General features: G+C 48.6%; 1 protein-coding gene across 14 annotated transcripts in view; it reads left to right on the top strand.

Annotated features, from left to right (window-relative positions):
• Positions 1-25,811, top strand: part of CTNND2 (catenin delta 2) — a 2,713,436-nt gene that overhangs the window by 1,579,458 nt on the left and 1,108,167 nt on the right. For all 14 annotated transcript variants that reach the window (XR_011020838.1, XR_011020837.1, XM_068236432.1 and 11 more), the window contains one exon: positions 3,514-3,687. Coding sequence is in view for 12 of the 14 variants with exons in the window: in XM_068236432.1 (XP_068092533.1) it covers positions 3,514-3,687 (174 nt within the window). In the remaining 2 variants the exon portion in view is untranslated. The remainder of the gene's footprint in view (positions 1-3,513; positions 3,688-25,811) is intronic.

Raw genomic sequence — 25,811 nt, 5'->3', positions numbered from 1 at the left:
GATTATAAACCTATATAGAGAAACATGGGGAAAAGAATCTGGTGAGATAATAGAAGAATCTACATGGGAGAATATTATAGAAAACATCTGGGTACCCAGAAACACTAGCATTCAATTATTACAATTTAAGATAACCTCAAGGTGGTATCTCACCCCAGAAAAACTGTACCAGATGAATCTTAAAGATAACAAACAATGTTGGAGATGTGGGGTTGGGGTGGGGAACTTAGTACATATGCTATGGCAGTGTCCAATAATACAATCTTTTTGGAAAGAAATTGAACAATTAATACAAGATTACATAGCCCCGGGTGCTTATGTAGATACCATGGTGGCAATTTTCGGGTACAGCCAAACAGGTGAAAATAAAAATACTGCACTTCTACTCTATATGTTCTCTTTGGCGGCAAAAGTAATTATAGTGAGAGATTGGAAAACCTCAAACAACCCCTCTATAAAAGAGTGGTTAGGGCAAACATCATACTTTTTGTGGATGGAGTCGGGCGAGGAGGGAACAGCAGAGGGGGGCCTGGAAAATAAGTTCCAGATACCCGGTGAGATATGGGAATCAGCAATAGACAATGGGAAGGTATGCACTGGTATAATAGAGAGTGTTGCCAGTGGTGGGATTACAAATCCCAGCTGGCCTGGCTGGCAACTGTCTGAGGGCTGTATCTATATGCAGTGTCACCTACAAAAACAGCTTTGCTTTAGTAAGTTAAATAACAAATACAGTGAAAAGATATGCAATGGTATGGTAATACAGTGTACTGCCAGTGGTGGGACTACAAATCCCAGCTGGCCTGGCTGGAAACTGTCTGTGGGCTCTATCTATGCAGTGTCACTCACAAAAACAGCTATGCTTTAGTAAGTTAAATCACAAATACAGTGAAAAGATATGCAATGGTAATACTGAGTGTGCTGGACCTGGCACAGTACAGCAACTAGGCTTAGCTGCAACAGGGCTGTATCTATGCCTGTCTGTGTCACACACACACACACAAAAAACCACATCAGAAAAATACAACAGTCTAACTAACGCTTCTCCTATCTCCAAATGTCTCTCCCTTACTCTCACTATAGCAAGATCAGCAGACTGAGAACATGGCCGATGCTGCAGCGTTGTTTTTAGGGGGGGGGGGGATCCGTAGGTGAGTGCAGCCTAATTTGCTGCCATGTGTCTGTTGACTGTAATGTAGAGGGTCAAAGTTGAGCCCAATAATAACGAGGTATAGGAGGCGGGTTGAACGCGATATGTGTCCGCTACCCGCCACGGGCGCGGGTAGCTGATATCCGTGCGGACTACCTGCTGGGCGAACCATTCGGGCCATCTCTCCCACCTTGGAACGAATATTCTTGATGTCCACCCAAGCTGAAGTGGGATGAAAATCTATATTAACTGAAAAATATAAAATAATCATCCAATAACAAATTATTTAGTCTGCCTACCCTGTTGTTTTTTGTGTTCACTGTCAGATTTAAGAGAAATGTGATACGTTTCTCTCTGATGACAAAAGGGACATCACTCCTACCCTTAACATTTTTTTCTAACAGAGCTCTCGTATTAATTTAATGCATATGTTACAGATTACTGTCTGTCCAACAGCAAACACCACCTAGATAACAAGCTTACATTGCTGTGTAAACTCTTCAAAGGGATTCAACTCTTCAAAGGGACTTTCTGGTCATAGTAATTTATCTTATCTGAAATGGGAAGTTTCTGTTATTTTCACTTTGAGATAATCTTGTTACTGTAGCTAAAAAAAGGCTTCCCACTACATTGTGAGCACTGCACAGTTTGGCACAGTTCAGTTCAACAAATGCACACAGCCCAGGTATAGGGACCTATTTTAGAAAAAATAGGGTACACACACACACACACACACACACACACACACACACACACACACACATATATATATATATATATATATATATATACAGTATACATATTTGGGCATTAACTATTTCTATGCAATCTTTTTACTGATAATTGGAAAGCAACAGTGATTGAGGGACGAGCACCACGGCCATTGTTTAACTTTGGTCCAATGCCCATGTGAACTAGCTCTATAAGTGTTCAAAAAGTTGAATATTTAACTACAGGCAGTAGTTATGGCAAATTCTATATCTATGTTTAAAGGGGGCTAGGATGCTTCCCTTGCATTGATGGACATTGATGGCTATAATTACTACGTAATACCCAGCAGAGTTGGGAAGGATTTTTTTTTTAATCATTTTTAACGCTAATTGGTCCAATTGGTCCATGCCTTGTAAGGGTTTTTCCCTTCCTCTGGATCGACCTGAGATATGTAAGGGGGCTAATGTTCTACCATATTTTCTGGTTGAACTTGATGGATGGATGTCTTTTTTTCAACGAACGAAGTGACTTAAAAAGTCTAAATTGCCAAATGCATCCACTTGTTTTGCACCCCTATGTAAACTAAGTGGATGCTTGATTTAAATTTTGAGTTTCAGATGTAGAGTTCAAGATTCCAATATTCAACAGTGTTGCCATTGTGTTGCATGAAAAACAAAGTTTAAACTCATTGTGATTTGATTGTGATAACTAATTTTCAGACTTTCATAATGTGTAAGAATCTGAATAAGGTATTACTACTGAAAGCTTAAAATTGAGACAGATATTTATGTTTTTAATATTAGACAACTAAGTAATTGATTAATAACATGTTGTTATTCATGTTGAGCTAACTATGTGTACTGTTTTTCACACTGGATATGTCCATAAATGAAGTATTTTAACAGGGCTATGTGCCAATTGTCCTCTTGTCACCTGCTTCTTTGAGACCGGGCCATTTCTGATTGTGCACTGCCCTGGTTGACAATTTTTGGAGTTTGAGTGGTGTTTCATGTTTCTCCTTACATATTGAGTTAGGCTGGATTCACACTTGTCTGTTTTTCTGTGCGTTTTCTGCATAATAAAACTGAGAACCATGAATGGTTGAACTGGTTGAAGCACACTTGAATGTGTTTTTCACATGCAGCAATGCAACACTGTCAGGCAGGGCTCACATTTTGCTGAAAAAAAAAAATGCATACGAAAACAAACATACTGCTTCCCAATGTGCAATTGCAGTGCTCTGGGAGCAAAGAGCAATTTTCTGCAGCGGTAACTGCTGCCATTTATTGCACAGTGCAATAAAAATTCCTATTGCTGACAGTCAGCTGTTCTTATTTGGCTGCCAGCCAAGAATGCAGATTCGTCCGTGTAAAAGTGCTGCCGTTTATCCACGGGATCAAGTGTGACCCCTGCTTTAGAAAATGCATGCAGAAAACTGATAAACAAGTGGGAATCAAGCCTTCTATGCCATGCATGGTTTGTGTTATGCCTGTTTCAACTAAAACTTTTGAAACTAAAGTTAGCTAGTAAATGGTCTTCTGGATTCAAACCCATTTGCCTGGACTTTTTTTTTGCAAATAAAAACAATATGAATGATGGCATAGTACCCTATTCACCTGTTCCTTACAAAAAAGTATCTTCTTATTTTGCAGTGGGATGGAGTTGGCCCTTTTCCTGAGTGTACAGACTCTCCAAAAGGAATCCATATGTTATGGCATCCATCAATAGTTAAACCCTACCTCACACTTTTGGCAGAGTGCTCAAATCCAGACACTTTGGAAGGTGCAGCTGGAGCATTACAGAATCTAGCTGCAGGAAGCTGGAAGGTAAGATCTCATTGACAAAGTATCTCATAAACAAAAGGAAGATGAAATCCATGCCCATGGAAACATTGCACTTATGCCAGCGGGCAAATTCATTTTTTTTAAAGAATCAGCTATATGCTATATCAGGATGTGTGAGAAGTTAAACATTTTGGGCTTGATTCACAAAGCGGTGCAAAGTGTTTGCACACGAGTGAAAACCCCTTTATCACGCCTAAACTCAGTTTAGGCATGATAAGAAGAAACTCGCGCGAATTTTGCGAGCGCAAAGTTTTGCGCGCGCAGGCGTGCGCGCATCACCCGGCACTTCGCGCAAAGCTCCCATTAAGCCCTATGGGACTTTGCGCGCGTTCGCGCGTACGCGCGGTAGGTTCGCGCGAGTTAGAGCACAAAGCGGTGATAACTTTGCTAGTGCAAAGGTTATCACGCCTAAAGTCTTTTAGGCGTGATAACTGAGTTATCACCGCTTTGTGAATCAAGCCCTTTATGTGTTACTTTTGTATCTTTATTGCTGTTTAAACTTTAACCAAAGAACCAAAGGTGCTAAACAATACTGGAATTTTAGCTTCATTCGTTGACAGTCATAGATGCTTTAAAACCTAACTTATTTCATACTAGCTGGTGGCATATGCTAAGTTTGTGAAGTGTGTGCACCATTTCCCAGAAAGTTGCATGCCAACTTGGATTACACAATTGGACTGATTAGATTGTACCAATCAGATTTTACCAGTGGAATTGCACGATTGGGTCAATTAGACTGGACTAATGGAATGGCACAATTGAATCAATCACATTACCCGACTGGACTTATCAAAGTTGACCAATGCATGATTGGACCAATGAGATTGGGCTACTGAGATTGGACAAATCGAATTGCACAAAACTGGACAAATGACATTTCACAGTTGGCCCAATCAGATTAGACCACTCAAATCGCATGATTAGACCAATGAGCTTGGAATTAGACCAATTTAATTGCACAATTGGAGCAATCAGATTGGTTAAATTTTGCAATGTGATTGGTCCAATCTGATTGGTCCACTTATGGAATTTGATTTGCCCAATCTGAGTGGCCCCATCTGATTGGTCCAATGGTACAATCTAATTGATCCAATCTGATTGGTTTATTTGTGCAATTTGACTGGTCCATTTGTGCAATGTGCTTGGTCCAATCTGATTGGTCAAAACCCACAATGTGATTTTTCAATCTTACATGTCCAGTTATGCCGTGTGATTTTTCCAATGTTGTTTGTCCAACTATGCAATGTGATTGGTCCAATGTGATTGGTTAAATTTTGCAATGTGATTGGTCCAATCACATTGGACCAATCACATTGCATAGTTGAACAAACAACATTGGAAAAATCACACGGCATGACTGGACATGTAAGTTTGAAAAATCACATTGTGGGTTTTGACCAATCAGATTGGACCAAGCACATTGCACAAATGGACCAGTCAAATTGCACAAATAAACCAATCAGATTGGATCAATTAGATTGTACCATTGGACCAATCAGATGGGGCCACTCAGATTGGGCAAATCAAATTCCATAAGTGGACCAATAGATTGGACCAATCACATTGCAAGATTGAACCAATTAGATTGCATGGCTAGACCAATCAGACTGGACCAATCAGATTGGACCAATTCTGCAATTTGACTGGTTCAATATGATTTTGTCAAATCATAACCCCAGTCATCCTGTGACCAACTATGCCATGTTTGAGGATACTACCATTCACAGTCTAAAGGTGGCCATACATGGTACAATTTTTCATTTTTTTTGATTAGATAATTTAGGTCGATTATTCCGTTAGATCGAATATAAACATTTTTCCAGCATGTCCAATCTGATTTTTCTTGAAAAAACAGGATAATCGTTCAAATTTCTTGATCGAAAAAAAAAATATTTTCAACTTTCATTCGATTTGATCATGTAGATCGAATAAACGGGATAATCGAACGTTTTTATTGTACCATGTATGGCCACCATAAGAATAGCTGCAGTTTTAATGTTCACATTTACAATTGATAGATTACATTTGATTGGCTGTTGTAGGCTCCACCCACATTTCTTGAATTTTTACTTCAGTCACCCAGTGATAGAATGTGTCAAGTTTGGGGACCCTGCCATAAGAGATCTGTGGCACCCCTGGGCACCAAGAGTGACTCAATGCATGCGCTGTGGCAAAAAAAATGGACGTGGTCATGCCGCGGTAAGTGTGCGTGGTGATGGGTGGGGCCAAATGTACATGAACAAAGCAGTGGTGTAACTTAAATATATTAATTAGGCAGCATTTCACAAAAATAAGTCCCTCGCCTGGCCTCTGTCTTCTCTTCAGCTGGCTGGCCTGTGTGCTGTATAGAGTTGGGCCGAACCTCCGATTTTCGGTTCGCGAACCGGGTTCGCAAACTTTCGCGAAAGGTTCGGTTCGCGTTAAAGTTCGCGAACCGCAATAGACTTCAATGGGGATGCGAACTTTGAAAAAAAAAAAATAATTATGCTGGCCACAAAAGTGATGGAAAAGATGTTTCAAGGGGTCTAACACCTGGAGGGGGGGATGGCGGAGTGGGATACATGCCAAAAGTCCCCGGGAAAAATCTGGATTTGACGCAAAGCAGCGTTTTAAGGGCAGAAATCACATTGAATGCTAAATGACAGGCCTAAAGTGCTTTCAAACATCTTGCATGTGTATACATCAATCAGGTAGTGTAATTAAGGTACTGCTTCACACTGACACACCAAACTCATCGTGTAACGCACCGCAAACAGCTGTTTGTGTAGTGACGGCCGTGCTTTACTGGTGCGCACCATGGCGAGAGTGCAGGTTTTGGTGGCTTTACAGCCCATATGGTCACCTGGCTGATGTAGCTGAATGACAGAACAGTGACTGTCCAGCTGATCAAATTTGGTCTGACCACAATGAGGCAACGACCTTATTATCGTGGGTGTGCCCCCCGAGACACTCATCTAGGCGCCGGTCATTGCTCCATTGTGATATGCAAGCCCCTTCACCACGGCAAGGTAATGATCACGAAGGGGAATGGGCGCATGTACATGCCTTTTCTTTTGTTGTTGCAGCTGCCCGCAGTGCAGCCAGAAAAATTAGGCAGTCATGTACACGCACCCGAAAAATTATTACAGCGGCCGCTGCTAGCAGCGGCCTAAAAAATTCAGCAATCCGCCTGGAGTCCCGGACCCTGTTGGTGGTGGCGGAGAAGGTAGTCAAGCGGCCTGCAGGCAGACATGCTGTGTGGAGGGACTGGGAGCGACTTAGTCTTCTTGGGGCAGGCCAGGCAGCCAGTCACACGGCGTGCAGGCAGAGATGCTGTATGTGCGGGGACTGACTTAGTCTTGGGGCGGGCAGCAGCCCTCCGGGATCCATGCCTCATTCATTTTGATAAACGTGAGGTACTTAACACTTTTGTGACTTAGGCGACTTCTCTTCTCTGTGACAATGCCTCCAGCTGCGCTGAAGGTCCTTTCTGAGAGGACGCTTGCGGCAGGGCAGGAGAGAAGTTGGATGGCAAATTGGGACAGCTCTGGCCACAGGTCAAGCCTGCGCACCCAGTAGTTCAAGGGTTCCTCATCGCTGTTCACAGCAGTGTCTACATCCACACTTAAGGCCAGGTAGTCGGCTACCTGCCGTTCCAGGCGTTGGTGGAGGGTGGATCCGGAAGGGCTACGGCGAGGCGTTGGACTAAAGAACGTCCGCATGTCCGACATCACCATGAGATCTCTGGAGCGTCCTGTCTTTGACTGCGTGGACACGGGAGGAGGATTAGTGGCAGTGGTACCTTGCTGGCGTTGTGCCGTCACATCACCCTTAAAGGCATTGTAAAGCATAGTTGACAGCTGGTTCTGCATGTGCTGCATCCTTTCCACCTTCCGGTGAGTTGGTAACAGGTCCGCCACTTTGTGCCTGTACCGAGGGTCTAGTAGTGTGGCCACCCAGTACAGCTCATTCCCCTTGAGGTTTTTTATACGGGGGTCCCTCAACAGGCAGGACAGCATAAAAGACGACATCTGCACAAAGTCGGATCCAGTACCCTTCATCTCCTCTTGCTCTTCCTCAGTGACGTCAGGTAAGTCAACCTCCTCCCCCCAGCCGCGAACAATACCACGGTAAGGTTGAGCAGCACAAGCCCCTTGCGATGCCTGCTGAGGTTGTTCTCCTGCCGCTGTCCCCTCCTCCTCCTCCTCCCCCAAAGAAACACCTTGCTCATCATCCTCTGAGTCTGATTCGTCTTCTGCACACGACTTCTCTTCTTCCTCCTCCTCCCCCCTCTGTGCTGCCGCAGGTGTTGAGGAAACAGCTGGGTCTGATGAAAATTGGTCCCATGCCTGTTCCTGCCGTAACGGTTCCTGGTCACGCTCATTCACAGCTTCATCCGCCACTCTACGCACAGCACGCTCCAAGAAGTAAGCGTAGGGAATTAGGTCGCTGATGGTGCCCTCACTGCGGCTCACCAGGTTGGTCACCTCCTCAAACGGCCGCATGAGCCTGCATGCATTCTCCATCAGTGTCCAGTTGTCGGGCCAGAACATCCCCATCTTCCCAGACTGTTTCATTCTACTGTAGTTGTAGAGGTAGTGGGTCACGGCTTTCTTCTGTTCTAGCAGGCGGGAGAACATGAGCAGGGTCGAGTTCCAGCGAGTCGGGCTATCGCAAATGAGGCGTCTCACCGGCATGTTGTTTTTGCGCTGAATTTCCGCAAAGCGTGCCATGGCTGTGTAAGACCGCCTCAAATGCCCACAGAACTTCCTGGCCTGCTTCAGGACATTCGCTAAGCCAGGGTACTTTGCCACAAATCTTTGAACCACTAGATTCATGACATGTGCCATGCAGGGTATGTGTGTCAGCTTCCCCATATGCAAAGCGGCAAGCAGATTGCTGCCGTTGTCGCACACCACGTTGCCTATCTCCAGGTGGTGCGGGGTCAGCCACTCATCCACCTGTTTCTTAAGAGCAGCCAGGAGAGCTGCTCCAGTGTGACTCTCCGCTTTGAGACAAGCCATGTCTAAGATGGCGTGACACCGTCGTACCTGGCATGCAGCATAGGCCCTGCGGAGCTGGGGCTGTGTAGCTGGAGAGGAGAACTGCCACTCAGCCAAGGAGGAGGAGGACAGTGAAGAGCATGTAGCAGGAGGAGAGGAGGTGGCAGGAGGCCTGCCTGCAAGCCGTGGAGGTGTCACAATTTGGTCCGCTGCGCCCTGCTTGCCATCGTTCACCACCAGGTTCACCCAATGGGCTGTGTAGGTAATGTAGCGGCCCTGCCCGTGCTTGGCAGACCAGGCATCCGTGGTCAGGTGTACCCTTGACCCAACGCTCTTCGCAAGAGATGACACCACTTGCCTCTCAACTTCACGGTGCAGTTGGGGTATGGCCTTTCTCGAAAAATAAGTGCGGCCTGGCATCTTCCACTGCGGTGTTCCGATGGCCACAAATTTACGGAAGGCCTCAGAGTCCACCAGCCGGTATGGTAACAGCTGCCGAGCTAACAGTTCCGCCACGCCAGCTGTCAGACGCCGGGCAAGGGGGTGACTGGCCGAAATTGGCTTCTTCCGCTCAAACATTTCCTTCACGGACACCTGACTGCTGCTGTGGGCAGAGGAGCAGGAACCGCTCAAGGGCAGAGGCGGAGTGGAGGAGGGTGCCTGTGAAGGTGGAAGGGAGAAAGCGGCAGAAGCAGATAATGCACCTGATGGAGGAGGAAGAGGAGAAGGAGGGTGGCTTTGCTTTTGTGTGCTGCTGCTGCTTTTGCTCAGGTGGCCATCCCATTGCTGTTTGTGCCTTTTCTCCAGGTGCCTTCGTAAGGCACTTGTCCCTACGTGAGTGTTGGCCTTTCCACGGCTCAATTTTTGTTGGCAGAGCGAACAGATGGCTTTGGTCCGATCTGAGGCACACACATTAAAAAATTTCCACACCGCTGAACCACCCTGGGATGTGGGCACTATGGGGACCTCAGCAGCTGATGCTGAAGGGCAAGTTGGCTGGCTGTACATAGGTGGCAATACATGGTGCCGGACACTGCCACCAGCTGTTTCTGACGAAGAGCTGCCCCAGCTTCTTTCAGCAACTTCTCTCCTCCTCCTACTCTCTGACTCCCCCTCTGAACTGTCCCCCTCTTCATCTCCTCTATTGGGTACATACAGAGGATCCCTATCATCGTCATCATCGTAATCATCCTGCCCAGCTTCGCTTGCCTCAGACAAATCCAAACATGCACCAACATCAGTAGGTCCTTCATCCTCCTTACACGTTACATCCATAATGTTGCCGCGTAACTCAGACATATGAGCTGGTGAAAATTCATCTGGCTGTAACAACAATGGCTGTGCATCAGTGATTTCACCACTAAATAATTCTTGCGAAGTGTCAAATGCAGCGGAAGTGGTGCTAGTAGTAGCACTGGTGGCTGAGCAAGATGAGGTGTTCTGTGTCGCTAAATACTCAACCACGTCCTGACAATCTTGGGAGGTGATGGGACGTGCCTTCTTCCGAGCACTGTACTGTGGGCCAGGTCCACACGAAATTACATTTACACGACCTCGCGCAGACCTGCCGGGTGGCCTTCCTCTGGCTCTGCCACTACCTCTTCCTCTACCTGTTTTGTCCATATCGGGTATGCACGGAGTGGTATATCACACTGCGTGCACTCACGTAGGTAGGTGGGTTCACTTAACTGCACAGGTATGCGCACTGATGCGGTGGGTTCACTGAACAGAACAGGTATACAGTGGCGGGTTCACAGAACAGGTATGCAGTGGCGGGTCCACTGAACAGAACAGGTATGCAGTGGCGGGTTCACTAAACAGAACAGGTATACAGTGGCGGTTCACTAAACAGAACAGGTATGCAGTGGCGGGTCCACTGAACAGAACAGGTATGCAGTGGCGGGTTCACTTAACTGCACAGGTATGCGCACTGATGCGGTGGGTTCACTGAACAGAACAGGTATGCAGTGGCGGGTTCACTAAACAGAACAGGTATGCGCACTGATGCGGTGGGTCCACTGAACAGAACAGGTATGCAGTGGCGGGTTCACTAAACAGAACAGGTATACAGTGGCGGTTCACTAAACAGAACAGGTATGCAGTGGCGGGTCCACTGAACAGAACAGGTATGCAGTGGCGGGTTCACTTAACTGCACAGGTATGCGCACTGATGCGGTGGGTTCACTGAACAGAACAGGTATGCAGTGGCGGGTTCACTAAACAGAACAGGTATACAGTGGCGGTTCACTAAACAGAACAGGTATGCAGTGGCGGGTCCACTGAACAGAACAGGTATGCAGTGGCGGGTTCACTAAACAGAACAGGTATACAGTGGCGCTTCACTAAACAGAACAGGTATGCAGTGGCGGGTCCACTGAACAGAACAGGTATGCAGTGGCGGGTTCACTTAACTGCACAGGTATGCGCACTGATGCGGTGGGTTCACTGAACAGAACAGGTATGCAGTGGCGGGTTCACTAAACAGAACAGGTATGCGCACTGATGCGGTGGGTCCACTGAACAGAACAGGTATGCAGTGGCGGGTTCACTAAACAGAACAGGTATACAGTGGCGGTTCACTAAACAGAACAGGTATGCAGTGGCGGGTCCACTGAACAGAACAGGTATGCAGTGGCGGGTTCACTTAACTGCACAGGTATGCGCACTGATGCGGTGGGTTCACTGAACAGAACAGGTATGCAGTGGCGGGTTCACTAAACAGAACAGGTATACAGTGGCGGTTCACTAAACAGAACAGGTATGCAGTGGCGGGTCCACTGAACAGAACAGGTATGCAGTGGCGGGTTCACTTAACTGCACAGGTATGCGCACTGATGCGGTGGGTTCACTGAACAGAACAGGTATGCAGTGGCGGGTTCACTAAACAGAACAGGTATGCGCACTGATGCGGTGGGTTCACTGAACAGAACAGGTATGCAGTGGCGGGTTCACTAAACAGAACAACTGCACAGGTATGCGCACTGATGCGGTGGGTTCACTGAACAGAACAGGTATGCAGTGGCGGGTTCACTAAACAGAACAGGTATACAGTGGCGGTTCACTAAACAGAACAGGTATGCAGTGGCGGGTCCACTGAACAGAACAGGTATGCAGTGGCGGGTTCACTTAACTGCACAGGTATGCGCACTGATGCGGTGGGTTCACTGAACAGAACAGGTATGCAGTGGCGGGTTCACTAAACAGAACAGGTATACAGTGGCGGTTCACTAAACAGAACAGGTATGCAGTGGCGGGTCCACTGAACAGAACAGGTATGCAGTGGCGGGTTCACTTAACTGCACAGGTATGCGCACTGATGCGGTGGGTTCACTGAACAGAACAGGTATGCAGTGGCGGGTTCACTTAACTGCACAGGTATGCGCACTGATGCGGTGGGTTCACTGAACAGAACAGGTATGCAGTGGCGGGTTCACTAAACAGAACAGGTATGCGCACTGATGCGGTGGGTCCACTGAACAGAACAGGTATGCAGTGGCGGGTTCACTAAACAGAACAGGTATACAGTGGCGGTTCACTAAACAGAACAGGTATGCAGTGGCGGGTCCACTGAACAGAACAGGTATGCAGTGGCGGGTTCACTTAACTGCACAGGTATGCGCACTGATGCGGTGGGTTCACTGAACAGAACAGGTATGCAGTGGCGGGTTCACTAAACAGAACAGGTATGCGCACTGATGCGGTGGGTCCACTGAACAGAACAGGTATGCAGTGGCGGGTTCACTAAACAGAACAGGTATACAGTGGCGGTTCACTAAACAGAACAGGTATGCAGTGGCGGGTCCACTGAACAGAACAGGTATGCAGTGGCGGGTTCACTTAACTGCACAGGTATGCGCACTGATGCGGTGGGTTCACTGAACAGAACAGGTATGCAGTGGCGTGTTCACTAAACAGAACAGGTATACAGTGGCGGTTCACTAAACAGAACAGGTATGCAGTGGCGGGTCCACTGAACAGAACAGGTATGCAGTGGCGGGTTCACTTAACTGCACAGGTATGCGCACTGATGCGGTGGGTTCACTGAACAGAACAGGTATGCAGTGGCGGGTTCACTAAACAGAACAGGTATGCGCACTGATGCGGTGGGTTCACTGAACAGAACAGGTATGCAGTGGCGGGTTCACTAAACAGAACAACTGCACAGGTATGCGCACTGATGCGGTGGGTTCACTGAACAGAACAGGTATGCAGTGGCGGGTTCACTAAAAAGAACAGGTATACAGTGGCGGTTCACTAAACAGAACAGGTATGCAGTGGCGGGTCCACTGAACAGAACAGGTATGCAGTGGCGGGTTCACTTAACTGCACAGGTATGCGCACTGATGCGGTGGGTTCACTGAACAGAACAGGTATGCAGTGGCGGGTTCACTAAACAGAACAGGTATACAGTGGCGGTTCACTAAACAGAACAGGTATGCAGTGGCGGGTCCACTGAACAGAACAGGTATGCAGTGGCGGGTTCACTTAACTGCACAGGTATGCGCACTGATGCGGTGGGTTCACTGAACAGAACAGGTATGCAGTGGCGGGTTCACTTAACTGCACAGGTATGCGCACTAATGCGGTGGGTTCACTGAACAGAACAGGTATGCAGTGGCGGGTTCACTAAACAGAACAGGTATACAGTGGCGGTTCACTAAACAGAACAGGTATGCAGTGGCGGGTCCACTGAACAGAACAGGTATGCAGTGGCGGGTTCACTTAACTGCACAGGTATGCGCACTGATGCGGTGGGTTCACTGAACAGAACAGGTATGCAGTGGCGGGTTCACTAAACAGAACAGGTATACAGTGGCGGTTCACTAAACAGAACAGGTATGCAGTGGCGGGTCCACTGAACAGAACAGGTATGCAGTGGCGGGTTCACTTAACTGCACAGGTATGCGCACTGATGCGGTGGGTTCACTGAACAGAACAGGTATGCAGTGGCGGGTTCACTAAACAGAACAGGTATGCGCACTGATGCGGTGGGTCCACTGAACAGAACAGGTATGCAGTGGCGGGTTCACTAAACAGAACAACTGCACAGGTATGCGCACTGATGCGGTGGGTTCACTGAACAGAACAGGTATGCAGTGGCGGGTTCACTAAACAGAACAGGTATACAGTGGCGGTTCACTAAACAGAACAGGTATGCAGTGGCGGGTCCACTGAACAGAACAGGTATGCAGTGGCGGGTTCACTTAACTGCACAGGTATGCGCACTGATGCGGTGGGTTCACTGAACAGAACAGGTATGCAGTGGCGGGTTCACTAAACAGAACAGGTATACAGTGGCGGTTCACTAAACAGAACAGGTATGCAGTGGCGGGTCCACTGAACAGAACAGGTATGCAGTGGCGGGTTCACTTAACTGCACAGGTATGCGCACTGATGCGGTGGGTTCACTGAACAGAACAGGTATGCAGTGGCGGGTTCACTTAACTGCACAGGTATGCGCACTGATGCGGTGGGTTCACTGAACAGAACAGGTATGCAGTGGCGGGTTCACTAAACAGAACAGGTATGCGCACTGATGCGGTGGGTCCACTGAACAGAACAGGTATGCAGTGGCGGGTTCACTAAACAGAACAGGTATACAGTGGCGGTTCACTAAACAGAACAGGTATGCAGTGGCGGGTCCACTGAACAGAACAGGTATGCAGTGGCGGGTTCACTTAACTGCACAGGTATGCGCACTGATGCGGTGGGTTCACTGAACAGAACAGGTATGCAGTGGCGGGTTCACTAAACAGAACAGGTATGCGCACTGATGCGGTGGGTCCACTGAACAGAACAGGTATGCAGTGGCGGGTTCACTAAACAGAACAGGTATACAGTGGCGGTTCACTAAACAGAACAGGTATGCAGTGGCGGGTCCACTGAACAGAACAGGTATGCAGTGGCGGGTTCACTTAACTGCACAGGTATGCGCACTGATGCGGTGGGTTCACTGAACAGAACAGGTATGCAGTGGCGTGTTCACTAAACAGAACAGGTATACAGTGGCGGTTCACTAAACAGAACAGGTATGCAGTGGCGGGTCCACTGAACAGAACAGGTATGCAGTGGCGGGTTCACTTAACTGCACAGGTATGCGCACTGATGCGGTGGGTTCACTGAACAGAACAGGTATGCAGTGGCGGGTTCACTAAACAGAACAGGTATGCGCACTGATGCGGTGGGTTCACTGAACAGAACAGGTATGCAGTGGCGGGTTCACTAAACAGAACAACTGCACAGGTATGCGCACTGATGCGGTGGGTTCACTGAACAGAACAGGTATGCAGTGGCGGGTTCACTAAACAGAACAGGTATACAGTGGCGGTTCACTAAACAGAACAGGTATGCAGTGGCGGGTCCACTGAACAGAACAGGTATGCAGTGGCGGGTTCACTTAACTGCACAGGTATGCGCACTGATGCGGTGGGTTCACTGAACAGAACAGGTATGCAGTGGCGGGTTCACTAAACAGAACAGGTATACAGTGGCGGTTCACTAAACAGAACAGGTATGCAGTGGCGGGTCCACTGAACAGAACAGGTATGCAGTGGCGGGTTCACTTAACTGCACAGGTATGCGCACTGATGCGGTGGGTTCACTGAACAGAACAGGTATGCAGTGGCGGGTTCACTTAACTGCACAGGTATGCGCACTGATGCGGTGGGTTCACTGAACAGAACAGGTATGCAGTGGCGGGTTCACTAAACAGAACAGGTATACAGTGGCGGTTCACTAAACAGAACAGGTATGCAGTGGCGGGTCCACTGAACAGAACAGGTATGCAGTGGCGGGTTCACTTAACTGCACAGGTATGCGCACTGATGCGGTGGGTTCACTGAACAGAACAGGTATGCAGTGGCGGGTTCACTAAACAGAACAGGTATACAGTGGCGGTTCACTAAACAGAACAGGTATGCAGTGGCGGGTCCACTGAACAGAACAGGTATGCAGTGGCGGGTTCACTTAACTGCACAGGTATGCGCACTGATGCGGTGGGTTCACTGAACAGAACAGGTATGCAGTGGCGGGTTCACTAAACAGAACAGGTATGCGCACTGATGCGGTGGGTCCACTGAACAGAACAGGTATGCAGTGGCGGGTCCACTGAACAGAACAGGTATGCAGTGGCGGGTTCACTTAACTGCACAGGTATGCGCACTGATGCGGTGGGTTCACTGAACAGAACAGGTATGCAGTGGCGGGTTCACTAAACAGAACAGGTATGCGCACTGATGCGGTGGGTCCACTGAACAGAACAGGTATGCAGTGGCGGGTTCACTAAACAGAACAGGTATACAGTGGCGGTTCACTAAACAGAACAGGTATGCAGTGGCGGGTCCACTGAACAGAACAGGTATGCAGTGGCGGGTTCACTTAACTGCACAGGTATGCGCACTGATGCGGTGGGTTCACTGAACAGAACAGGTATGCAGTGGCGTGTTCACTAAACAGAACAGGTATACAGTGGCGGTTCACTAAACAGAACAGGTATGCAGTGGCGGGTCCACTGAACAGAACAGGTATGCAGTGGCGGGTTCACTTAACTGCACAGGTATGCGCACTGATGCGGTGGGTTCACTGAACAGAACAGGTATGCAGTGGCGGGTTCACTAAACAGAACAGGTATGCGCACTGATGCGGTGGGTTCACTGAACAGAACAGGTATGCAGTGGCGGGTTCACTAAACAGAACAACTGCACAGGTATGCGCACTGATGCGGTGGGTTCACTGAACAGAACAGGTATGCAGTGGCGGGTTCACTAAACAGAACAGGTATACAGTGGCGGTTCACTAAACAGAACAGGTATGCAGTGGCGGGTCCACTGAACAGAACAGGTATGCAGTGGCGGGTTCACTTAACTGCACAGGTATGCGCACTGATGCGGTGGGTTCACTGAACAGAACAGGTATGCAGTGGCGGGTTCACTAAACAGAACAGGTATACAGTGGCGGTTCACTAAACAGAACAGGTATGCAGTGGCGGGTCCACTGAACAGAACAGGTATGCAGTGGCGGGTTCACTTAACTGCACAGGTATGCGCACTGATGCGGTGGGTTCACTGAACAGAACAGGTATGCAGTGGCGGGTTCACTTAACTGCACAGGTATGCGCACTGATGCGGTGGGTTCACTGAACAGAACAGGTATGCAGTGGCGGGTTCACTAAACAGAACAGGTATACAGTGGCGGTTCACTAAACAGAACAGGTATGCAGTGGCGGGTCCACTGAACAGAACAGGTATGCAGTGGCGGGTTCACTTAACTGCACAGGTATGCGCACTGATGCGGTGGGTTCACTGAACAGAACAGGTATGCAGTGGCGGGTTCACTAAACAGAACAGGTATACAGTGGCGGTTCACTAAACAGAACAGGTATGCAGTGGCGGGTCCACTGAACAGAACAGGTATGCAGTGGCGGGTTCACTTAACTGCACAGGTATGCGCACTGATGCGGTGGGTTCACTGAACAGAACAGGTATGCAGTGGCGGGTTCACTTAACTGCACAGGTATGCGCACTGATGCGGTGGGTTCACTGAACAGAACAGGTATGCAGTGGCGGGTTCACTAAACAGAACAGGTATACAGTGGCGGTTCACTAAACAGAACAGGTATGCAGTGGCGGGTCCACTGAACAGAACAGGTATGCAGTGGCGGGTTCACTTAACTGCACAGGTATGCGCACTGATGCGGTGGGTTCACTGAACAGAACAGGTATGCAGTGGCGGGTTCACTAAACAGAACAGGTATACAGTGGCGGTTCACTAAACAGAACAGGTATGCAGTGGCGGGTCCACTGAACAGAACAGGTATGCAGTGGCGGGTTCACTTAACTGCACAGGTATGCGCACTGATGCGGTGGGTTCACTGAACAGAACAGGTATGCAGTGGCGGGTTCACTAAACAGAACAGGTATGCGCACTGATGCGGTGGGTCCACTGAACAGAACAGGTATGCAGTGGCGGGTTCACTAAACAGAACAGGTATACAGTGGCGGTTCACTAAACAGAACAGGTATGCAGTGGCGGGTCCACTGAACAGAACAGGTATGCAGTGGTGGGTTCACAGCACAGGTATGCAGTGGTGGGTTCACAGCACAGGTATGCAGTGGTGGGTTCACAGCACAGGTATGCAGCCAGACAGGAACAAGCTAAGCCTAACTAATCTTTCCCTGAGAGACAGTCTGCAGCAGCTCGCCCTACTCTGACTAATGCAGGCACACGAGTGGCCGTAATGGCCGCCGCTGCCTGCCTTATATAAGGGGGGTGGGGCTCCAGGGGCTAGTGTAGCCTAATTGGCTACACTGGGCCTGCTGACTGCGATGTAGAGGGTCAAAGTTGACCCTCCATGTGCATTATGGGGCGAACCGAACTTCCGCAAAGGTTCGCCTGCGGGACGCGAACGCGAACCACTGAAGTTCGCATGGAACCGTTCGCAGGCGAACCGTTCGGCCCAACTCTAGTGCTGTACTCGGCTGGCGCCTATGCTGGGCTTGCTGGTGGTGATGCTACGATGCTGGGCTGCCTGGCTGGTGGTGATGCTATGCTCTGCTGTGCTGGCCTGGCTGGTGTTGATGCTGTGCTGGCATTGCTGGCTGTGATGCTGAGCCGGCCTGGCTTTGCTGGGTGCTGGGCCTGGGGCTTTGCTGGGTGATTTTCTGGGGGCTTTGCTGGGCAATTTGCTGGGGGCTTTTCTGGAGTGAGGGCTTTGCTGGGCTGGGGGCATTTCTGGGTGCTTTGCTGGGCTGGGGACTTTTTAAGGCTTTGCTGAGCTGAAGGCTTTGCTTGGCTGTCTGCTTTGCTGGGCTGGGGCCTGGGGGCTTTGCTAGGCTGGACACTTTGCTTTGCTGGGGGCTGTGCTTTGCTGGGCTGAGGCCCAGGGGCTTTACTTTTCTGAGGGCTTTGCTTTGCTAGGCTGGAGGCTTTGCTTTGCTGTAGAGATGGCCCGAACCTCCGATTTTAGGTTTGGGAACCTCCCGCGAAAGTTCGGTTTGCGTAAACTTTCGCGAACCGTAATAGACTTCAATGGGGAGGCGAACTTTGAAAACTAGAAAAATGTATGCTGGCCACAAAAGTGATGGAAAAGATGTTTCAAGGGGTCTAAAACGTGGAGGGGGGCATGGCAGAGTGGGATACATGCCAAAAGTCCCGGGAAAAATCTGTATTGGATGCAAAGCAGCGTTTTAAGGGCAGAAATCAAATTGAATGCTAAATTGCAGGCCTAAAATGCTTTAAAACATCTTGCATGTGTATACATCAATCAAGGAGTGTAATTAGAGTACTGCTTCACACTGACACACCAAACTCACTGTGTAACGCACAGCAAACAGCTGTTTGTGTAGTGACAGCCGTGCTGGACTGGTGCGCACCATGGCGAGAGTGCAAGTCATGGCGGTTTTCAAGCCCATATGGTCGTCAGGCTGAGGTAGCTGAATGACAGAACAGTGACTGTCCAGTTGATCAAATTTAGTCTGTCCACAATGAAGCAACGACATTATCTTTGGTGTGCCACCCCCCGAGACACTCATATAGCCAGCGGTCATTGCTTCATTGTGATACGCCAACCCCTTCACCGCGGCAAGGTAATGATCACGAAGGGGAATGGGCACATGTACATGCCTTTTGTTTTGTTGTTGCAGCCGCAGTGCAGCCAGAAAAATTAGGCAGGCATGTACACGCACCAGAAAAATTATTATATTCAGGAATTTGCCCGGAGTCCTGGACCCTGTTGGTGGTGGCAGAAAAGGCAGTCAAACGGCCTGTGGGCAGAGGTGCTGTGTGGGGAGCGACTTAGTCTTGGGGCAGGCAGCCAGTCACACGGCATGCAGGCAGAGATGCTGTGTGTGTGGACTGACTTAGTCTTCGGGCGGGCAGTAGCCTTCCGGGATCCATGCCTCATTCATTTTGATAAAGGTGAGGTACTGAACACTTTTGTGACTTAGGCGACTTCTCTTCTCAGTGACAATGCCTCCAGCTGCACTGAAGGTCCTTTCTGACAGTACGCTTGCGGCAGGGCAAGACAGAAGTTGGATGGCAAATTGGGACAGCTCTGGCCACAGGCCAAGCCTGTGCACCCAGTAGTCCAAGGGTCGTTGTACTAAAGAATGTCCGCATGTCCGACATCACCATGAGATCACTGGAGCGTCCTGTCCTTGCCTGTGTGGACATGGGAGGAGGATTACTGGCAGTGGTACCTTTATTGCGTTGTGCTGTGACATCACCCTTAAACACATTGTAAAGCATAGTTGCCAGCTTGTTCTGCATGTGCTACATCCTTTCTGCCTTCTGGTGAGTTGGTAACATGTCCGCCACTTTGTGCCTATACCGAGGGTCTAGTAGCGTGGCCACCCAGTACAGCTTATTTCCCTAGACAGCATGAAAGACGACATCTGCACAAAGTTGGATGCAGACGTACTATCCATCTCCTCTTGCTCTTCCTCAGTGACGTCAGGTAAGTTCTCCTCCTCCCCCCAGCCACGAACAATACCACGGGAACGTCAAGCAGCACAAGCCCACTACGACGCCTGTTGCGGTTGTTCTTCTGCCGCCGCCTCCTCCTCCTCCAAAGAAACACCTTCCTCATCATCCGAGTCCTCTTCCCCACACGACTCTTCCTCCTCCTCTTCCCCCCTCTGTGCTGCCGCAGGTGTTGAGGAAACATCTGATTCTGATGTAAATTGCTCCCACAACTGTTCCTGCAGTAACTGTTCCTCTTCACACTCCTCCACAGCTTGATCCACCACTCTACGCACGGCACACTCCAGGAAGTAAGCATATGGGATAAAGTCGCTGATGGTGCCTTCACTGCGACTCACCAGGTTGGTCACCTCCTCAAACGGCCGCATGAGCCTACATGCATTTTGCATCAATGTCCAGATCGGGGGCCAGAACATCCCCATCTCCCCAGATTGTGTCCTTCTACTGAAATTGTAGAGGTACTGGGTGACTGCTTTCTCCTGTTCTAGCAGGCGAGAGAACATGACCAGGGTCGAATTCCAGCGAGTCGGGCTATCACATATCAAGAGTCTCATCGGCAAGTTGTTTCTCCGCTGAAATGCCTACACTACTTCCTGGCCTGCTTCAGGATGTCCTCTAAGCCTGGGTACTTTGACACAAATCTTTGAATGACTAGATTCAGCACATGTGCCATGCAGGGTACATGTGTCAGCTTTCCCAAATTCAAAGCGGAAAGGAGATTGCTGCCGTTGTCACACACCATGTTGCCGATCTCCAGCTGGTGCGGGGTCAGCCACTGATCCACCTGTTTGTTAAGAGCAGCCAGGAGAGCTGCTCCAGTGTAACTCTCCGCTTTGAGGCAAGACATGTCTAAGATGGCGTGACACCATCGTACCTGGCATGCAGTATAATCCCTGGGGAGCTGGGTCTGTGTAGCTGGAGAGGAGATTGCAGCACCAGTACAGTTGAACTGCCATTCAGCTGAGGAGGAGGAGGATGACAGCGAAGTACTTCCTGCTTGCTTTCGGTCACCAGGTTGACCCAATGGGCTGTGTAAGTAATGTACCTGCCCTGCCCATGCTTGGCAGACCAGGAATCCGTGGTCAGATGGACCCTTGACCCAATGCTGTGTGCCAGAGATGACACCACTTGCCTCTCAACTTCACGGTACAGTTTGAGTATCACCGAGAACACCATAAAAACAGATGCGCTTACCAGATCCTTACAGACCTTAACTACAGGGTCTGTAATATGGCTTTATGAGGTCAGCAGCAGGTGTCTTCATAGCCGGCCTCCTCTCCAGTTTGGACAGAATAACTCAAATCCTCATATGCAGTGTTTCACCAAAATAGAAGCATGCAAAAAACAATGCACATCTAAGCGTATCTGTAGCAATTTTAATGTAGCGCAATAAAAACAGCATAAAAAGTTTTAAAAGGGGTCACTCACATCAGGGTCCTTGTTACAGGGACCCACAGAGAAGACAGCACATAGATCATAGGACGCCGTCCAGCCACACGTCCGCCTCACTCGACCGGTTTCACTATCAAAGTTTCATCAGGAGCTAAAGGACATGGTGGACCATGTCCATTAGCTTAGTCTTCTCTGTGGGTTCCTGTAACAAGGACCCTGATGTGAGTGACGCCTTTTAAAACTTTTTATGCTGTTTTTATTGCGCTACATTAAAATTGCTACAGATACGCTTAGATGTGCATTGTTTTTTGCATGCTTCTATTTTGGTGAAACACTGCATATGAGGATTTGAGTTATTCTGTCCAAACTGGAGAGGAGGCCGGCTATGAAGACACCTGCTGCTGACCTCATAAAGCCATATTACAGACCCTGTAGTTAAGGTCTGTAAGGATCTGGTAAGCGCATCTGTTTTTATGGTGTTCTCGGTGGTGGACATAAGTGAGCCCGCGCTGAAGTGTTTTATTCTATACTGACTCAAACGCTGTACTGAAGTGTTGGACTTTGGCTGCGACACATATACTGTTCCACAAATTTATGATTGTTTGGCTGCGCTGATAATTTGTTTTGATTTTACAGTTTGAGTATCGCCTTTTTAGAGAAATAATTGCGGCCTGACATCTTCCACCGCGGTATCCCAATGGCCACAAATTTACGGAAGGCCTCAGAGTCCACCAGCTTGTATGGTAACAGCTGGCGAGCTAACAGTTCCACCACGCCAGCTGTCAGACTCTGGGCAAGGGGGTGACTGGCAGAAATTTGCTTCTTCCGCTCAAAGATTTCCTTCACGGACACCTGGCTGCTGAGGGCAGAGGAGCAGGAACCACTGAAGGGCAGAGGCGGAGTGGAGGAGGGTGGATGTGAAGGTGCAAGGGAGAAAGTGGCTGAAGATGCTGCACCTGAAGGAGGAAGAGGAGAAGGAGGGTGGCTTTTCTTTTGTGTGCTGCTTTTGCTCAGGTGCTCTTTCCATTGCAGTTTGTGCCTTTTCTCCATGTGCCTTCGTAAGGCACTTGTCCCTACGTGAGTGTTGGCCTTTCCACGGCTCAATTTTTGGAGGCAGAGACAACAGATGGCATTGCTCCAATCTGAACCAGACACATTAAAAAATTTCCAAACCTCTGAGCCCCCCTGGGGTGATGGCACTATGGTGGCATCAGCAGCTGACATTGAAGGGCATGTTGGCTGGCTGTACATAGGTGGCGATACATGGCGCCGGACACTGCCACCAGCTGTTTCTGACGACGAGCTCCCCCTGCCTCTTTCAGCAACTCGTCTCCTCCTACTCCTCTCTGACTCCCCCTCTAAACTGTCCCCCTGTTCATCTCCTCTATTGGGAACATACATGGGATCCGTATCATCGTCATAATCATAATCATCCTGCCCAGCTTCGCTTGCCTTAGACACCTCCAAAACTGCACCAACAGCAGGTACTTCATCATCTTCACACGTTACGTCCATAGTGTCGCCGCCTAACTAAGACATATGGGGTGGTGTAACTTGCTTATCGCCTTCATCTGGTTGTAACAATAATGGCTGTGAATCAGTTAATTTCCCACCAATTAACTCCTGCGAAGTGTCAAATGCAACGGATGTGGTGCTTGTAGTAGCGCTGGTGGCTGCGGAAGATGAGGTGTTCTGTGTTAAATAGTCAACCACGTCCTGACAATTATAAACAATAGGATAGAGAAGATGAGGGGAGTGGAACCGAAAAACGACGCATAGTTTACAAAAATATCAAAAATACTTTATTAATCCAAAAACACACTCACAAAATAACACTCAGGTTAAAATATATAGCTAGGTGGCCACCCTGCAATCAAACCGGCGCCTTCACGATCACACCAGACCAGCTACCAAAAGATCTTAATATCCGTAGGAACTATCACATAAAGACTGGATTAAATATTCCTTGCCCATTAATGAATATATCTCCAAGTTCACAGAGCTACGTAGCAGCAAATCCAGTGAGCATTAGTTTATGGAGAGAATTATAAGATGTTAGTATAGAGTTTCAACATACTATGCCACAGGAGAATGTTCCTCAGATGAATGTCTATATAGCATCATAGTAGCAGCCAAGCCAAAGTGAAGCACATGCAGCGATATTAGCCAGAGAAAGCAGTGTTCCATGCTTGCACAGTGACAATTTTATCTTACCGACCAGTTGATGTCAGTCATATGACAATCTTGGAAGTTAATGGGACGTGCATTCTTCTGAGCACTGTACTTTGGTTCGAGGGCCGCACAAAATCACATCAACATGACCTCGCACAGACCTGCCGGGTGGCCTTCCTTTGGGTCCGCCTCTACCTCTGCCTGGTTTGCCCGTTGTGTCTATATCGGGGAGGATGAAGTAAAAGGTATGCACTGACTTGACTAATACAATGTGCAGTCACACAGGTGCAGACAACAGGTATCCAGTGGTATATCACACTGTGTGCACTCACGTAGGTAGGTGGGTGCACTGAACACAACAGGTAGGTATATGCAGTGATGAGGTGGGTGCACTGAACACAACAGGTAGGTATATGCAGTAATGGGTATTACAATGTGCACCTGTCACACACAGACAGGTAGCGGACAGGCACAGTGACACTGCATGCGCTCAGCTCACATAGGTAGGTGGGTGCACTGTGAACAACAGGTAGGTAGGTATATGCAGTACTAGGTATTACAATGTGCACCTGTCACACACAGAAAGGTAGCGGACAGGCACAGTGACACTGCGTGTGCTCACGTAGGTAGGTGGGTGCACTGTGAACAACAGGTAGGTAGGTATATGCAGTGATAGGTATTACAATGTGCACCTGTCACACACACAGGTAGTCACTGAATGTGCTGGGCCTGGCAGTGGCACACACATAGTATCAAGGGTGTCTATGCAACACAAGTGTCAGTGGGACACACAGAAAAAAAAAATAGATCACAAGAACAAGATTAGCTCTCAAAAGAGCTTTTGTGGGGTGCTATTTTAGCAATAAGAATTGAGCAAGGAGCAAGCTAAGAAGCCTACAAGAGCCTAAATAGTCTTTCCCTATGAGGGAGTCTGCAGCAGCTGTCCCTTCTCTATTTACTGCAGGCACAAGAGTGAGTATAATGGCCAGCGGTGCCTGCCTTTTATAAGGGGGGGGGGGTGACTCCAGGAGGGAGTGTAGCCTGATTGGCTACAATGTGCCTGCTGACTGTGATGTAGAGGGTCAAAGTTGACCCTAATGGTGCACTATGGGGATGCACCGAACTTCCGGAAAAGTTTGCGGTTCTCCGCGATTGCGAACCACCGGAAGTTCGTCAGGAACCGTTCGCCGGCGAACCGTTCGGGCCATCTCTGCTTTGCTGGGCTAGGGCACTTGGGCTTTACTTTGCTGGTCTGGGGGCTTTGCTGGTGGGAGGGCTGGCTGCAGCGCTACAGACCTCAGATCGCGACGACTGGGGAAGGAAGAGCAGAATGCACATTACCCTTACACTTCACATGCAGGAAGTGACTAGTGATGTCACTTCCGCATTTGAAGTGTACCTATGTACGGGTACGTCCTGCTCAGTGTGCTCTGGCTCAGTGTGCATCCTGCTTTGCCTTCTGAGGTCTGATCATGAGGCCCCATAATAGAGCAAGAGGTTCATGGGGCACCATGGCAACAGGTTCGGACCCCAGATCAAACCCCCTAGCGATGCGCCTTCCTGACACGGCTTCTCCCTCCTAATCTCTCCCCAACTCCGTGTCTGCCGACTCACCAGCGTCTAGCCCCGACCCCGACTTAAAAAAAACATGGTAGGAGAGGTTGAGTAAGATAAATTGCAAAGAGGTGGGGCTACATGATGGAAGCCGGTGGATACGGAGTCACTGAGAAATTTCTTAGAAGAGGACCCATGTAATATTCAATTTACACTGAATATCTGCTTTAAGAGATACAGTGGGATGCGAAAGTTTGGGCAACGTTGTTAATCATCATGATTTTCCTGTATAAATCATTGGTTGTTACAATAAAAAAAATGTCAGTTAAATATGTAATATAGGAGACACACCAGTGATATTTGAGAAGTGAAATAAAGTTTATTGAATTTACAGAAAGTGTGCAATAATTGTTTAAACAAAATTAGGCAGGTGCATAAATTTGGGCACCACAAAAAATACATGAAATCAATATTTAGTAGATCCGCATTTTGCAGAAATTACAGCCTCTAAACGCTTCCTGTAGGTTC

The sequence above is a fragment of the Hyperolius riggenbachi genome, chromosome 5, assembly GCF_040937935.1.
Source record: "Hyperolius riggenbachi isolate aHypRig1 chromosome 5, aHypRig1.pri, whole genome shotgun sequence".
NCBI classification, from domain to species: Eukaryota; Metazoa; Chordata; class Amphibia; order Anura; family Hyperoliidae; genus Hyperolius; species Hyperolius riggenbachi.
The sequence above is the reverse complement of the archived record's forward strand: the minus strand, read 5'-3'. Positions and strand labels throughout refer to the sequence as shown.